This window comes from Trichoderma virens, assembly GCF_000170995.1.
Source record: "Trichoderma virens Gv29-8 chromosome Unknown TRIVIscaffold_87, whole genome shotgun sequence".
NCBI lineage: Eukaryota > Fungi > Ascomycota > Sordariomycetes > Hypocreales > Hypocreaceae > Trichoderma > Trichoderma virens.
In genome coordinates this window covers 395,375-410,204 of record NW_014013662.1, presented here as the reverse complement: position 1 = coordinate 410,204, position 14,830 = coordinate 395,375, and the positions used below count along the sequence as shown (strand labels likewise).

Genomic DNA, 14,830 nt, shown 5'->3' with positions numbered 1-14,830 from the left:
GTAGCCCGACGCGCCGCCATCGCCAGATCGTTGTTTTGCCGTTGCTGCATGCGAAACTCGTCGTGCGCGAACCACCACGACTCGCCGCTTCTGCGCTACGGATTGTCTGTTTCCGCGCGCCTAATTGTCTTGCACTGCTTCTAGTCGCCTGTAAGGAGTTGTTCTTGGTCTCGACTGGCTCCATCGACACGCTTTGCGCCGCGACACATAAGCCTTATCTGTTTCCTTGCACTCCCCAAAGAGGAAATCCAACAATGGCCCCCGCTGCAGGAAGATCGCTGCCGGCCAAGCGGAATCCGCTTCTCGTCGAAGATGTCCCTCCGTGTAAGTTATTGTTTTTATTTTTTATTTCATCCTCGATTCTTCCCATCGCCCTTTGCGCTCTGCACCGTCGCCAATGCGCCCGAATCACCACCACTGACGCGGAATGCTGCAGACTCGGAACTCGTGTCGCGCCGCCGTCTCGGCCAGACCAAGCTGACGCCCAAGATGGTGGGCAGCGATGAGGCCGAGGCCGGTGCTTTGGGCTTCTTCGACTACGCCCATCTGCGCGCGCCGCTGCCCAAGGGTATCGTGTCGGGCATTTTCAAGTCCAGCCCCAACAGCTACTTTTTGATGCGCCGCAGCTTTGACGGCTACATTTCGGCGACGGGCATGTTCAAGGCCACTTTTCCCTACGCGGCTGCCGCGGAGGAGGAGGCCGAGCGTAAATTCATCAAGGCTCAGCCAACCACGAGCCCCGAAGAGACGGCTGGCAACATCTGGATTCCCCCGGAAGCTGCCCTTGCCCTGGCCGAAGAGTACAACATTAGCATCTGGATCCAGGCACTCCTTGATTCCGCAAAGATCTCCACTACCCAGCCGGCTGATGCCTCGCCCAAGACCATTACTGCGCCGCCCAAGTTCGATCGCCTCAAGGCGACACCTACGCAGCTGCTTTCTCCGGCCACTCCGACAACCCGAAGTGGTCGTACCCGTCGTTCAGCCAGCCCAACCAAGAACTCTGCCACCAGACGCACAACTGCAGAACCGCGAAAGCGCAACACCAGATCCAAGGCTGAGGCTGTCGAGACCACACCGACTGCTGAGGTAGCCCCGAGCGAGACCAAGGAGGTCAAGGAGGCCAAGGAGGTCAAGGAGGACAAGGAGGAGACGGAGGAGGCCGTTTTGAAGACGACAGAATTCGAACCCGCCATTGCCTTGGAGCACAGGACCAAGCCTGAGGCTAGCAGCAAGGCAGATGCCTCACCCCTCCCTTTCACGACGGGCCAGCCCCCTTCCGCTGAGGAGATTGCAGACATGATGGCTACTGCCAAGGCCATGGTGCAAAAGGATGAGGAAGAGGCGGAGAAGCCTGATGAGGGTGCCGAGGGAGAGGAGACTCAGAACAAGACCACCTCAAAGAGCAAGCGGAAGGCTACCGACACTGGCGAGGAGGGTGACGAGGCTGCTGAGGGAGACGACAAGACTGAAGAGGCTCCCCGCTCAAAGAAAATCAAGACCGAAGTCGAGGTGCGCAAGGGCAGAATACAGAAGAGGGCCTTGTTTGGCATTGGCGCAACAGTTGCAGTTGGGTATGTTGTCCTTCCCCCCCCCCCCTTCTTTTCCCGGTGTTCCCTTGTGCTGTTGCATATACTGACTGTTTCGCAGAGCACTTGTGCCTTGGCTCGCAAACTTCCTATAAATGATACTAGAGGCTGCAGCCCTGTGTCGTGTTTTGTGTTGCGTAAAATCTGACCTTGAAGGAAAGTAACTGATCTTTTATGGCGGCTGAATGAGGACTGGGATGGCGCGGTTTTTGCTTTTATTATCCTTCTCCTTTGTCTTTCTGTCATTTTTAATCTGTGGTTATCTTTTCTTTTTACAACACAGGGAGGCGACATACCCTCCCAAGCCGAAACATATTTCATGCCCTTTTTTTTCTCTTCTCTCTCTCTCTCTCTCTTGTTTTTTGCGTGTGCGAGATTTTCCTTTTTTCATTGGACATAGCACTTTTTTTTTTACAATTCTCGCTGCAACTCGATACTACCGACGTCATTGTACCGTGGCTGGTACGCGATGGTTTTGCCGCGAGATGATAATCTTTTTTCAAGAAGGAGGAAGAAGGGAAAGAAAGAAAGAAAGAAAGAAAGAAAGAAAGAAAGATTGATGGCTTTTGCCATGTTCTGTCTCGGTGTTGAGTATGACGACGAGTGTTGGATGATGAGTCTTGTCTTTTTGTCCGAGTCTCGTCCATGAAGTGCTGTGGTTCACATGTATGGTGGAGGGGGAAATACCTGGAGTTATGGAGGGAGGGAGGGAGACAGACGATCTGAACTGATGGGCAGTGTAATACAGAATTAAAACGAAATGAGAATCTCACATCAGGTATGGTGGTGTCCGCGTGTGACGAGTCCTGTGTTACTCTGACTGCCCTGAGATACTGGCTGCAGTATGCTGATACAAGTCTTGCAGATAGTGGCCACGTCGCTCATTTATCATGGCCATGACAATCCAGGTAGCTGCCTGTCTAGTTTTACGGGTATACCAGGTGGAGGATACCGTTCTGTAAGTTCACCGATGAGCACCGACCTCATCCCTACCACTCGTTTACACTCACAAAGCCACATGAGCCTCGAAAGGGCTTACTTGTAGACTCTACGGAGCAATGCTTATTCCATATGCAATCCGCAAACTCAATAAACAGATGCATATATATATAGTATAAATGCCTATCTATCTTTCAATGTACCATTTTATAACCTCTTATCATCCATGCTGCTCGGCAACACTTGAGAACACGACTTCCTACTTCTTAGTATTTACACCTGTCCAAACGGCTGTATCTCCTCCGGTGTCGCCTCGATACTTACCGTCGACTTCCGAGTAAGCGGCTGTATCACTCATCAGCCCAAGTACCACCCTAGTACAATTTCCCCCCCGGAATGGCTGGCACCGGCAATGTGCGGCTTTCGCGGGGAATGATCCACCCCCACACGTCCTAGGTCGGATCTCCTCGGCCATTGAGCTTTACCCTGCATCTCGGCCATAGCAGCCTCTCTCACGCGTTTTTTATTTTTATTTTTATTTTTTCTTCTCCTTTTCCGTTCCTTTTCTTTGTAGATATCCACGGAGATTGTTTCCAATCGCCCAATATGAGAGTCGCGGCTACACGTCTAGGAAGCTTAGTGCAGAGGAGGGGATTTGCGAGCACACCGAGGCGGCTCGACAACTATGCTTTCATCGGTCTCGGCCAGATGGTGAGATTCATGCTTCTCAGCGTTTTGTAATCGTTTCATGTGAAATGGCTATACCTAACACTTGTGTCTACTAGGGCTACCAAATGGCCAGGAACCTTCAGTCCAAGCTCAAACCCACAGACAAGGTTTCCATCTTTGACGTCAACACCTCAGCCATGGAGGGTCTCTCGGCAGAGATGAAGGCTGCGTCATCGGGAGCTGCTGTTGAGCTTGCGGCGAGTGCGCATGATGCGTCAAAGGGAGCTGTAAGTCTTGACTGATGACTGCTGGTGCTTTTTATTGCTATGTGTTCTGCCATTGATGTTGAGGGGGTCATCTTTACTGTTTCGGCTATGATCGGGTTTGAGCTATGGTAGGGTGGAAGAGCACATAGCTGTCAGGAATCCCCTGATTGTTACGATCGAAGGGCTGAATCCTGTGAAACAATGCCCTAGCTCTCTGCCATTGCTTACACCTCGATACTTATTTCTTTCTTTTACTGAAATTATAAGTTCGGACCTGGCAGGCATATGCTGACATGAATTGACAAACAGGACACTGTCGTCACTTGCCTGCCAGAGCCACAACATGTCCGAGGCGTCTACGAATCCATCCTCACAGACTCGCTCCCTAAGAAGGATCGAATCTTCATCGACTGCTCCACAATCGACCCAACAACATCACGGCAAGTGGCCAAATCCGTCTCAGAGGCCGGCCAGGGCACATTTGTCGATGCGCCCATGTCTGGCGGCGTTGTCGGTGCCACAGCAGGCACTTTGACGTTTATGCTGGGCGCGGATTCAAGCGTCGTCCCTCGAGTCGAGCCCACGCTGTTCCTCATGGGCCGCAAGGTGTTGCACTGTGGCGACCAAGGTGCCGGCCTATCTGCCAAGCTGGCCAACAACTACCTCCTAGCCCTCAACAACATTGCAACGGCTGAGGCTATGAACCTGGGCATTCGATGTGGTCTAGATCCCAAGACGCTTGCCAACGTGCTGAATGTGAGCACGGGCAAATGCTGGCCCAGCGAGATCAACAACCCTGTCAAGGGCGTTATCGAGACTGCACCTGCCAGCCGTGATTACCGCGGCGGATTTGGTATATCACTCATGAGAAAGGATCTTCGTTTGGCTCTGGTGGCTGCTGAATCGGCACAAGCTAAGACGGAGCTGGGAACACTGGCGTTTAACATGTATGACAAGGCGGCGCAGCGTGAGGATTGCAAGGACCGCGACTTTTCGGTCGTGTATAGATATCTTGGAGGAAAGGAAGAGTAGAAGAGAAGAAAATAGAAAACTAATTTCTGGTTTAGGATGGCTGCCTATCTTGATAATGCTGTGGTTGATAATGACGGGACTGATACGGAGTACATGAGTTACGCTGTCTAAGGGATGACAGATCATGAAATTTCCAAGCATAAATGATAAGGATAATTTGTCATTTTCGAGCCCACATCGGATCCAATTGCTTCACTTTATCGGTCGGATAGATGGCCCGGTCGGAGCTGTCAGTCGTAGGGCTGCGTGAAGACGCAATTGCATCTTTCACCGGCATGTGAGAGCAACCTGCATTTGGATATACGAGTTCCTAATTTGTTGTGGCTCTGTAGATTCTCGCCAAGCGTACGGAGTAGTATTGACGCCATAAACAGTCACAAACTGCGCCATGTTGAACCGCACGCGCTTACACGACAACGTGGACTGACCATCAGCAAATGAAGTAGCAAACCGACCATTATTAAGCCGATGTTGTTGCGTGTTTCAATCGTATTCCAGAGTAAATTATTACTCGTGTCCAGTCGTGAGTACGCGTATAAGTGAGTCGTGGCTCAGCCATAGTCATTGCTCAAACTGCCATAGGTGGACTCTTGAATTACGCCGAACCCGAATTCCTGCGGACTTGGTCCCGCCCACGCGGCTTTACCACCTGGTTTTGTTCGAAACACGCGTATTCCTGCTCTTCTCTTTGGCCGTTTGCGGCCTGTGGATTCGCTGGGCAGCGGGTGGCGTCTTTGTTCGTTTCGTCTGGAGCGGGTGGCTGCGTGAAAGAGTTTGGCGCGGGCTCGAAACTTGGTTGTTTGTGTGCTTATTCCGCGCATTTGAGCCCGTTCAAGATGCTGACAGGAACAAGAATGGGAGCCATCCTTCATCCTTACGAGGAGATTAGCATCTTCATGCTCCAACTCCATATCTGGCGGGATCAGGGCACATCTGCAGGCCCGGAGTTGGGGGATGAGCCAATCTGATGGCTATCTTGGCGCTGCACTCAGTACGTGTACAAGATACGATACGATACGGCAGGGGGAAAGCCTCCAACCAGCGACATTTTTCCTGAATAAGGTTGCGCAGCCGCTGCTCGAATGAGGCAAACGCTGCCATGTGGGCGGGCCTGGTAAACGAAGAACGATACGAAAGAAAAGGGCCGGGGGGAGAGCAGGGGGGGTGGAACAGGCGAACCGGCGAATTGCACGGCTTCGCTCGTCACCTTCTTGCTGGACTTTCTTTCTTCCCGCGCTCTAGCGCCAGAGAGAGGCTGACAGGATTGTAGAATTCAGGACCGGAAGGATGCCAAGGATGGGCGTTAGTGGATGGGGTTCGCTGGTTGGGATTTCGGGTTTTTCTCAAACTCCATGTTTGATGTGCGAGTTGCATAATCCGTAAATATTGCTTTGGAGCCCAGTTTCCCCCCCCATCTTCCCCTTCTCTTTCTCTTCTCTAACCTTGCTGTTTGGGGATCTTGTCGCCGGCTGGTTGTTTATCAATCTTGCGGCCTCTGTCAACATCGCCAGATCCTCTACGGTTCAGAAGACTAAACGGCCAGAGAAACCGACGCTTCCGGATTCCGAAACCCGACGACAAAGATCCAATCATAGGGGGGAAGCAAAAGAAGTCCAGGCAGGACAGTGAAAAATAAGGTTACTAATCAAATACCCTCATCTCCACGAGGCCTTGATAGAGAGGAGTAGAGGCGACAATCGAATCGCACACAATGGCGCGAGACTGTTTGGAGATTTCGCCCCTTTGCCCGGTCGAGGCTACGGTGCTGGGCTACTATCCTAATCTTGGATCCGGCATCTTCTTCGCCATCGTCTTTGGTATCTTGACGGTGGCTTCTCTCGTTTTGGGAATATGGAAAAAGACATATACGTATGCCATCGGCCTTTCCATCGGTCTTCTCTTGGAAATGCTTGGTATGTATTATCACCACATCTCACACTCATACATCTTCAATGAACTAGTCTTTTCATTCACATCTTTTACATCTTCCCCCTTTAAATCTTATATAAGTCATCTCACTTACACATCTCTCACAGGCTACATTGGTCGCATCCAGCTTCACTCTAACCCCTGGAACAGCGGCGCCTTCCAGCTCCAGATCTGCGCCATCATCCTCGCGCCCACCTTCATCTGCGTCTCCATCTATCTCACTCTCAAGCACATCGCCATCAACCTCAACCCCTCCATCTCCCGCATCAAGCCCCGCTGGTACCCAATCATCTTCCTCCCCGCCGATCTCAGCTGCCTCATCGTCCAGGCCATCGGAGGTGGCATCGCTGCTGCCGGTGGCAAGACCAACCTCAAGCTTCAGGAGAGCGGTAACCGCGCCATCATTGCTGGTGTTGCGCTGCAGGTCGCTGTGCTCATCGTCTTTGGCGCCCTCAGCGTCGACTACTATGTCCGGGTGAGGAAGTACATGACTCTTCCTGAGGCTCAGGGCACAGATGGCTGGAAGCTGTGGCACGACTCCAACTTCAAGAAGTTCCGCTATGCCATCTCTGGTGCCTTCATCGTCATCCTGATCCGATGCATCTACCGGTATGTCACCCCCTTTTCTCGTCACTTATAACCAGAACACAGAATACTAACAAACTACTTCACAGTATCGCTGAAATGGCTGGCGGCTGGGGCAACAAAATCATGCAGGACCAGGCTAGCTTCCTCGTCCTCGACAGCTCCCTCATCTTCGTCGCCAGTTTCCTCCTCACCTTCTACCACCCCGGAATCTACTTCCCCCAGATGCGCCGTGACGTCCAGAAGGCCGCCCAGCCCACCGAGGAGATTAAGCTGGAGCAGCCCGGCTCATCCAGCGAGGGTATCAAGGTGGACGCCTAAATGCAGGTTATGCTTTGAAAAGGAGGACGTGATGATGGTGACGATGATGATTTTGGTGGCCTTTTCAAAAAAAGGCAAAAAGATTTTGACACGTCTTTATAAAATTGCTTGTTGTTGCATCTTGGTTTAGATTTGGCGTTTTGTTATCTTTCTTCACTTTGGTTTTATGAAGACAACAGAAGGATTCCATTGATTCGATGCGGGATGTCCATCGTCGTGGCAAGCAAGAAAATATCATAGATTCCCCGCCTTTGGTAGAAGCAGCATTCTTTCTCTCTCTTTCTTTTAATGGAAATGGATTCAACGTTGGGGATAGTAAAAGAATCCCCTCTCAACATTGAGCTCTAATATTCATATATGTGCATATCAAATCATCAGTATCATGACTTGACTAGTCTATCCGTCTCTCCGTCGTCATCGCTGTCTTCTTCCTCTTCCTCTTCATCGTCATCCTCGTCATCACCCTCTTCTTCCTCGCTTTCTTCCTCTTCACTCTCCTCCTCCTCCTCCTCCTCCTCTTCTTCCTCCTCCTCCTCCTCCTCAGCCAGCCAGTCATCCAACGTCTTCGTCCTCAGACTCTCTCCAACACCATTCGACTTGCTAACTGGTGCCGATCTAACAATCTCGTCAAGCTTATCAGCCGCCGATATCGTGGGTCTATCACTGTCATAGCGGGCTGTCGTAGCATCCTTTTCCGATTCGCGTAAACGGGGATCAGGCTCCTTGCCGGGCTCGACCCAATCAGGTAGCGTCTCGTAACCCCTGAGGCCGTGCAGACCACCGCCTCCAGCCAAGACAAGAGTCGAGGAGCCCAACAGGAACCCCTTTCTCGATTCCGACGGGCTTGGAGCCTGAGGAGCCGGCTTTGGTGCAAGCAGCATCAAGGTAGCAAGTTGCGGCACAGAGAGCACAGCACGATACATGCGGGCCCGGTCTCGCAAATCAAAAGAGACATCGTATCTCACAAGAAGTAGGACGTAGTCCCATAGTCTTTCGATAGGGTGCTTCTCTAACTCCTGGGGAGGATCATCCTCTCCTACTCTATTCTTTTCTGCCTCGCTCTGGCGGTTCAGGTGGTGGAGATAGACTTTGGCGCCGAGCAGTAATATCTGACGCTTTGCAGCCTCCGATTCACTAGCAAAATCCTTGAGGAGAATGCGAAAGACGTCTGGGGCGATGTTGTCTTCCCCATTCAGGCCGGAAAACTCGCCAACCAGCCAGATGATTGTTGCTCTTGCTTGAGGGTCAGTTGCTGAGTCAAGGTTTTTCGCCAGGCGCACTACCGTTCCCGCATGTGCGTCTGCATCTTGCTGGATGAGGTGTCGAATGACGGTCAATGACTCGGCAGCTAAAGTTCCATCTAAGCTGGTGATCTGGCTCAGAAGCAATTTGAGACACCTGGGGGCTGTGGCAGCATCTGCCTGGGCGCAGCGTCCAATAGCTCTGACTGCTTCGCGTACAAGGGCCTTATTAGATCCTTGCGAAAAGTGTTCCAGTTCCTTCAGAATGAGACTCTTGACATGGATGGGACTGTGGGGGAAGATGAGCGCCAGCACTTCAAGCTTTAGTTCCCATATCGGCGCGCTGTCTGTCGATCTGACCAAAAAGTGGCTTGCATACTTGACAAAGTCAAGTGGGCGCACAAGACAAACAGAAACGATGTTGTACAATGCAATTTGCTGTATGTCCTGAGCCCCTCTCAAGAGGGCGACCAATGGGCCAATTGCATGCTTTACGTATTCCGGAGTGCCAACGTCTATGTAGCACCTTGTGACGGCAACGACAACACCTGAGTTTCGACTCTGCAGAAGAGGTCTGATGCCATTCAACAGTAGGGCCAGATCAGGGTCTAGCAATGTCGAGTGTGTGGCGGGCTTGGGTGAGCTTGATTCCCCATAAAAGTCATCGATCGTGCCTTGGGTCTGCGTTGGAGGAGCTTCGGATGTGGTAGCTGGCTGAGCCCGTCGGGGGAAGCATTTTCGTGCATAGTATGTCATGAGCTTGAGCGTAGCAAGCTGACTCCATTCATCCATGTCAACAATCTTCTTGACCAAGCCACGATAATGCTTGTGTATCATGTCGATCCTTTCGGGGCAAATCTCCAAAAAGGCCGAGACTGCGGCGCCAGCAACGTAATACTGCTTATCACCTAGCAGCGTTGCCAAATATTCCAACAGTTGGGGAGACTGGCTCGGGTCCAACCGATAGCATTTCGGGATCGAAAGAGCAGCGGCTTTGCGCACCAGGGGGCTCATGTCGGCGACGCCTTTCTTGATGGCAAGCGACACAATCTGGCTGATGACGGGCACGCGGATGCCGGACATGGTTTTCAGTGCGAGGGCTCGGACTTGAGGGTTTGTATCGGAGAGCGACTTTTGGATTGTGTTGATGGAGAGCAGGGCGAGATCGGGCTCTTGCTCGGCATGGTGGATGAGGTAGATGTAGACGAGCTTCTTGATTTCGAGATTGGGCGAGGCGACGTTTTTGACGACGGATGAAAAGAAGGGTAAGGTTTTGTGGTTACGGTACATCATCTGTAGTGACAGCCGCAGGTTAGTTTCAATCTGGATTGGTAGGATAATCGCAAGGCAAGGCAAAGCCAGACAAGGCAAAACGCACTGCTATGACACGCCGCAGTCCCTCCAACACCTCCCTCTCGTTGCGGCTGTCGAGCAGCTTCCGCATCTGGTTGCGGTCGAGCAGCTTGGAGCTCGTGCGGACGCCGCGCGTGGCCTGGGCGGCATCGAGGGTGAGTTCTCTCGCTGGGAATCGAACAGAGCTGGTCAGCTTCAAGTCAAATAGTGCGTACGCGGGGCTTTTGGAGGATGCTCACCAGCCTCCAGGAGGCCAGAGATTCGTGATATTGACTCCATTGTCTCTGGCCGTGGTTGGACGAGGCGAAATGGCCCTTGGCAGCGGTTGTTGAAGCCGGAATGGGGCTCGTGGCTGGTCGCGTGGGGGTTGGGAGGAAGAAGGTTGGAGGATTTGGTTAGTTGGAAGAGATGACGTGCGGCTTGGTGGTGAGGCAGCTCCCTGGCCAGTTGCGGTTTAGTGCGGCAGCTCACTAAAGCGGCAGTTTTCCATTATTGAATGGACGAGATGCACGCCATTGTCTCTCGAATTGAATCATGAATCAATTATCTACTAATGAATTATTTCATAAGGATAAAAATTGAAAAAAGAACCGAGATTAATTACTGCTATCGTCACTCATCGCACCCAAATGCTTACACAACCACTACTTACTGCAGTAGCAGAGCTAAAAGAAACACCAAAACGCCCTCTCTCTCTTAGCACAGACACTCGACGAAATCACTTACATGACAACTCACCTTACTGCAAACAAAAGCACCAGCCATGCCGCCATCTCCCAATCCCATTATCCTCTCACCATCCACTCCCTCTGAACTCCTCCAGTACATCATCTCTCATCACAGATACCCAACCACAGTCCTCATCGGATGGCCCAAGCAGACATTCATCGAAGGCCTCGTCGAGGACGTCACACTGCACCTCTCCCTGCAGCAAAACCAACCGTCATCAACATCAGCAGCAGCAGCAGCCGAGAATACCGAAAAAGATAGAACAGAAACAGAGCCTACAAACAATTCAACATCCAAGCTTCACCCCCTCCAACGCAAAACCCTTCTGCAAACCGCCGTCTCTCGCCACATCCGCCTCTTATTCATCCCCAGCAGCACCCATCTCCGCGCATACCTCGGCACCTTTTCCGCCTTAGAATCCAAAATCCCGCCTCCAATTCTACTAGACTTGGACGAATCCGACCCGCGATGCAAATCAGAGACTCCCCTGCTGCTCGTTTACGGGTTCCTGGAGCTTCATCGCGACGGCATCGAGTGGTCTGCCCAGGGCATCGGGACCTCAGCTGCGTATCTCGTCGAAGCGGCGGCAAGGAATTCTTTCAGGGCTGCCGTGATCGAACCTAGGGGATCAAAAGGGCTTCAACTTTTGGATGAATTTTTGGATGAAAAGGTGCCCATCTTGAGTGGCACAACCATCAAGCATGATGGAACGTGGAGTGGACGGACTGTTCCCATTAGAGGAGTACTCAGTCGATGGTTCGAATTTGAACAACAAGTTGAGAAATGAGGATTCAAAAAGTTCATATACATGTTCTTTAAAATAAAAATAAAAGACATTTCAATAACGCTTATTACCCACCCAGATCCATGGTCATCATTCATGCCACATTGAAACAAGATCATGACAAGCCCCCAATCTCAACGCCAATCCGTGGTATCTCCGTCATTATATACGCCCGTGATCCTTTTTAATACCATTGCCACATTCCGACATATACATATACAACCCAGCAAACCCGGTAAAAATGTAGAATTTCCCAGCCCGATAGTCTAGCCGATTGTTTGCTCCATCTCGGTAATGTAAAGTTTGATGTGAGCCTCCATTTTGAGGTACTCATCATACGCCGAATGAACTTCATTCTCGATGTTTTCTTTCAGATCAAGCATCTGTCCGCTGTTAGTATTCCACCGTAACTGACACCAATAGATGCTGTATGCATACCTTCTTCTCCGTCTGCTCGATCCTCACTCGTCGGATTTCCATCTCCTTGCCCTTGTCAGTGAGCTCCTCCGTAAGCCTCTTGTGTGTTGCCCGCAACTCGTGCATCTTCTCCTTGGCATCTTGCGCCTTTTGGTTGCTCTGCTCTCGCAGTTTCTCCGTCCGCTCAGTCCATTTGGCCAGTTGTCGTTTCAGCATTTGCTCTGCTCTCTCCACCTCGCGAGCATTGTTTCCTCTTTCTGACAGTGCCTCACGCTGCTTTGTGTTCTTGGCCATTTCTTCGTCCTCTCTCGCCATCTCCATCGCAATCTCTTCCAAGACTTTGATGCAGGATGCCACGTCTGTTGCCACGACAGCAAACGAGTCCGCCGATGTTTGGAGTGCTCGAGCACGTCGGTCCAGCGCATCAATGCGGGTTTTATCGTTGTTTAGAATGTCTCGGAGCTCCGTCAGATTCTCTTGGAGAGCCAATGGGCTTTGAAGCACATACGGCCGCAGCTTAGCGCTCTCTTGCTTCAGCGTGATCTTTTCTTGTGTCCTTTGCTCCAGTAAAGTTGTGAATTCTCCCTTCTTTTGTTTTGCCTCCTCCAATCGTGCCGCAACCTTCTCTTGGTTTCGCCGGAGCTCCAGTAGGCGCCTCTTCAGCTCTTCGTTTCGCATCGTCTTCTCCCGCACCTGCGCTTCCATAGCCTGCCGGTTGTTCTTCATGTCCTCCAGTCGAGACTCGTTGTCCTGGTTTTCTTGATACAGGGTCTCTATCCTCGTCTTTGTCGATTCAGCTTTGTTATAGTGCTCGTCAATGACGCTCGTCTGTGATTCTCGAAACCGGACAAAGTTGATCAGGTAGCTGAAGATCTTGACTAGGCGTTCGTACGACGGCTTGTACAGGTCATTGAAGCTAAAGTCATGGATGCCACATTCCACCAACAGCCGTCGCAGCGATACATAGAAGCCCATCAGATTGCGCGTATCTGGCGAAATGACGTCGGCATACTCGCCGCAAATGTCCTCTGCTGCAGCGCGCATCGCCGGCTCGACCGTCTCGCGCGTCGCATTCAGAAGCAGCTCGGCGAACCACTCAAAGATTTGCTGGACATGGGCGGGGTTGGGCTTCTGCAGGTCGGCGATGGTGAAGTTGATGCCAATATCGGTGATGCATCCCACAATCTCGCGGTCCGGCAGCCGCATAAACGCGTCGGCCTCTTCCTCCTTTTTCCTCGACCGCGACTGCTGCTGCGAGGCCGGGATGATGCTCATTCGAGGATTGAATGCCATTTTGCGCCGTCGATTTGCTGGTCGTGGAAACGCAATGCCGATGCGAAAATGATTCGTTGTCGTGGGGTATTGACTGCATGTAAATAATATGCACAAGGTTGCTGCAGAAACTCTATGGCCAATCACGTGATGCACTTACCCTACACAGCTACAGGATGTCAAGTATATCAACAAAGAACAACAACAGACAGACCTTGTTACGACAATAGGTGTGATTTGCATAAATAAATTCATTTCATCGCATATATTTCATTATTTCTTGCCTGATATCAATTGCTCATAACAGCAATCGAATTCGGTGGGGCAGACTAACGTGGAAGTGAACATCAACAAATGTTTGTATATCCCACATTGTTATTGTGCTGTAGTGACATTGACAAAGGTCGATGACTTTGGTCTCTTGCGCGTATATTGATTCAAATTTTGTTTCTTTAAAATAAATTCCACTTATTATCTAGACAGACAGAATAATTCTCAACTCCTCGGCTCTAAGCTGCAGGCACTCTCACCGCCACCGATAGTGATCGACTCTCCCGTATGCGGATGAGTGCATTTTCACCGCCGTCCACAAGCATCCTGCCGCCCCAAGTCGAGTGAATATATTCCGAGGCAGCAAGAGACTCATGCCTGTTGGACACCTTGAATGTTTAAATAGGCAAACGATCAAAGTGAATGATGATACTCTGGCAAAGGCTGCGTGACAGGCTCCAGTAAACGCGGACTTCTACATCAACATACACGTCAACATGAGCTCGATGCCATCCAGCTACCCAATATTTAATGACATCCCTTTCCCCTACTCCAATTCCCTATTTTTCGGATCTTCTTTTGTTCATCTTCTCATGGCGATACTCGCCATGTTTTCCCCTGCTTCTCTCTGAGTACCCCTTTGCTCTCTCGGTATCATACAATGCTTTACACATCACACACGCTGGAAGATGGACCCCGAGAGCAAATCAGGCCACTTTTACATGTACAAATAGTGTCATGCTTACGAATTTCGTCTCAAAAAGGAGCAGGTAAACAGCAAGACGTGCCTGCTGCTGATAGGAGATTCTTTGACACCAAATTAACAAAGCTATCCACAGTCTATTCAACTTATTCTCACCAACTTGTGGCCAAGAGGTTTGTTTCATCCCCAACTCACTTCTATTGGATAATATGAACACCATGGTGGTTGAATTCCATCGTTTCCTTTCACACTTCTCATCTTGTTAAGTGACAACATTTGTTCAAGGTTAAGCAACAATCCAATAACGCATTCTACTCAATAGAACGTTTCGTTCCGCCTTATCCATGCAGATAGTACTCAAGATCATTTGGCAGCAATAAGTTGCTTACAGTCGAGTCGGTACACCCTTGCGCAAACAGTGAGTTTCATAAGTATGGCAGCAGGACCTGGGTTACTAACATTTATTTGGATGGAGAGACCTATCCATAACAGGAAATTTTCTCCAACGAGCTCCTCGCTCAGATAGACATGAGGAATGATCTTTGTTGCAGAGCATTTTGTCTCGTATATGACTGTCTCAAGTCCGGCGATGCATATTATGAAGCGTCATACAATCATCTACCTGGAAGCATTATTATACAGGATCCACTACACACAGGAAATCAGAGAGTGTGCAGTTCTACGCATTTCAATGTACTAGTCAGAGAGGAACTACACAGGTCAGTCTATCA

The 14,830-nt window shown here is 50.7% G+C and overlaps 7 protein-coding genes across 7 annotated transcripts; 4 read left to right on the top strand and 3 right to left on the bottom strand.

Annotated features, from left to right (window-relative positions):
• Positions 1-266: 266 nt before the first annotated feature.
• On the top strand, positions 267-1,716 carry TRIVIDRAFT_89106 (uncharacterized protein; the record flags this gene model as incomplete). The annotated part of the gene is made up of 3 exons (XM_014096688.1): positions 267-324; positions 437-1,574; positions 1,651-1,716. The coding sequence occupies 2 exons, from the start codon at positions 490-492 to the stop codon at positions 1,682-1,684; spliced, it is 1,119 nt and encodes a 372-aa protein (XP_013952163.1).
• Positions 1,717-1,879: 163 nt separating this feature from the next.
• TRIVIDRAFT_187128 (uncharacterized protein) lies at positions 1,880-2,696 on the bottom strand (the record flags this gene model as incomplete). The annotated part of the gene is made up of 2 exons (XM_014096687.1): positions 1,880-2,365; positions 2,453-2,696. The coding sequence occupies one exon, from the start codon at positions 2,160-2,162 to the stop codon at positions 2,001-2,003; it is 162 nt and encodes a 53-aa protein (XP_013952162.1).
• Positions 2,697-3,134: 438 nt separating this feature from the next.
• On the top strand, positions 3,135-4,495 carry TRIVIDRAFT_44904 (uncharacterized protein; the record flags this gene model as incomplete). The annotated part of the gene is made up of 3 exons (XM_014096686.1): positions 3,135-3,239; positions 3,314-3,484; positions 3,773-4,495. 3 exons carry the CDS (start codon positions 3,135-3,137, stop codon positions 4,493-4,495), a joined length of 999 nt encoding a protein of 332 aa, XP_013952161.1.
• A 1,711-nt stretch (positions 4,496-6,206) lies between these two features.
• On the top strand, positions 6,207-7,330 carry TRIVIDRAFT_57849 (uncharacterized protein; the record flags this gene model as incomplete). Its single annotated transcript, XM_014096685.1, has 3 exons — positions 6,207-6,408; positions 6,532-7,033; positions 7,099-7,330. 3 exons carry the CDS (start codon positions 6,207-6,209, stop codon positions 7,328-7,330), a joined length of 936 nt encoding a protein of 311 aa, XP_013952160.1.
• Positions 7,331-7,655: 325 nt separating this feature from the next.
• Positions 7,656-10,307, bottom strand: TRIVIDRAFT_89102 (uncharacterized protein; the record flags this gene model as incomplete). Its single annotated transcript, XM_014096684.1, has 3 exons — positions 7,656-9,864; positions 9,950-10,092; positions 10,164-10,307. 3 exons carry the CDS (start codon positions 10,201-10,203, stop codon positions 7,711-7,713), a joined length of 2,337 nt encoding a protein of 778 aa, XP_013952159.1.
• Positions 10,308-10,687: 380 nt separating this feature from the next.
• Positions 10,688-11,440, top strand: TRIVIDRAFT_45247 (uncharacterized protein; the record flags this gene model as incomplete). Its single annotated transcript, XM_014096683.1, has 2 exons — positions 10,688-10,866; positions 10,915-11,440. The coding sequence occupies 2 exons, from the start codon at positions 10,688-10,690 to the stop codon at positions 11,438-11,440; spliced, it is 705 nt and encodes a 234-aa protein (XP_013952158.1).
• Positions 11,441-11,703: 263 nt separating this feature from the next.
• On the bottom strand, positions 11,704-13,147 carry TRIVIDRAFT_45111 (uncharacterized protein; the record flags this gene model as incomplete). The annotated part of the gene is made up of 2 exons (XM_014096682.1): positions 11,704-11,820; positions 11,876-13,147. 2 exons carry the CDS (start codon positions 13,145-13,147, stop codon positions 11,704-11,706), a joined length of 1,389 nt encoding a protein of 462 aa, XP_013952157.1.
• Positions 13,148-14,830: the final 1,683 nt, after the last annotated feature.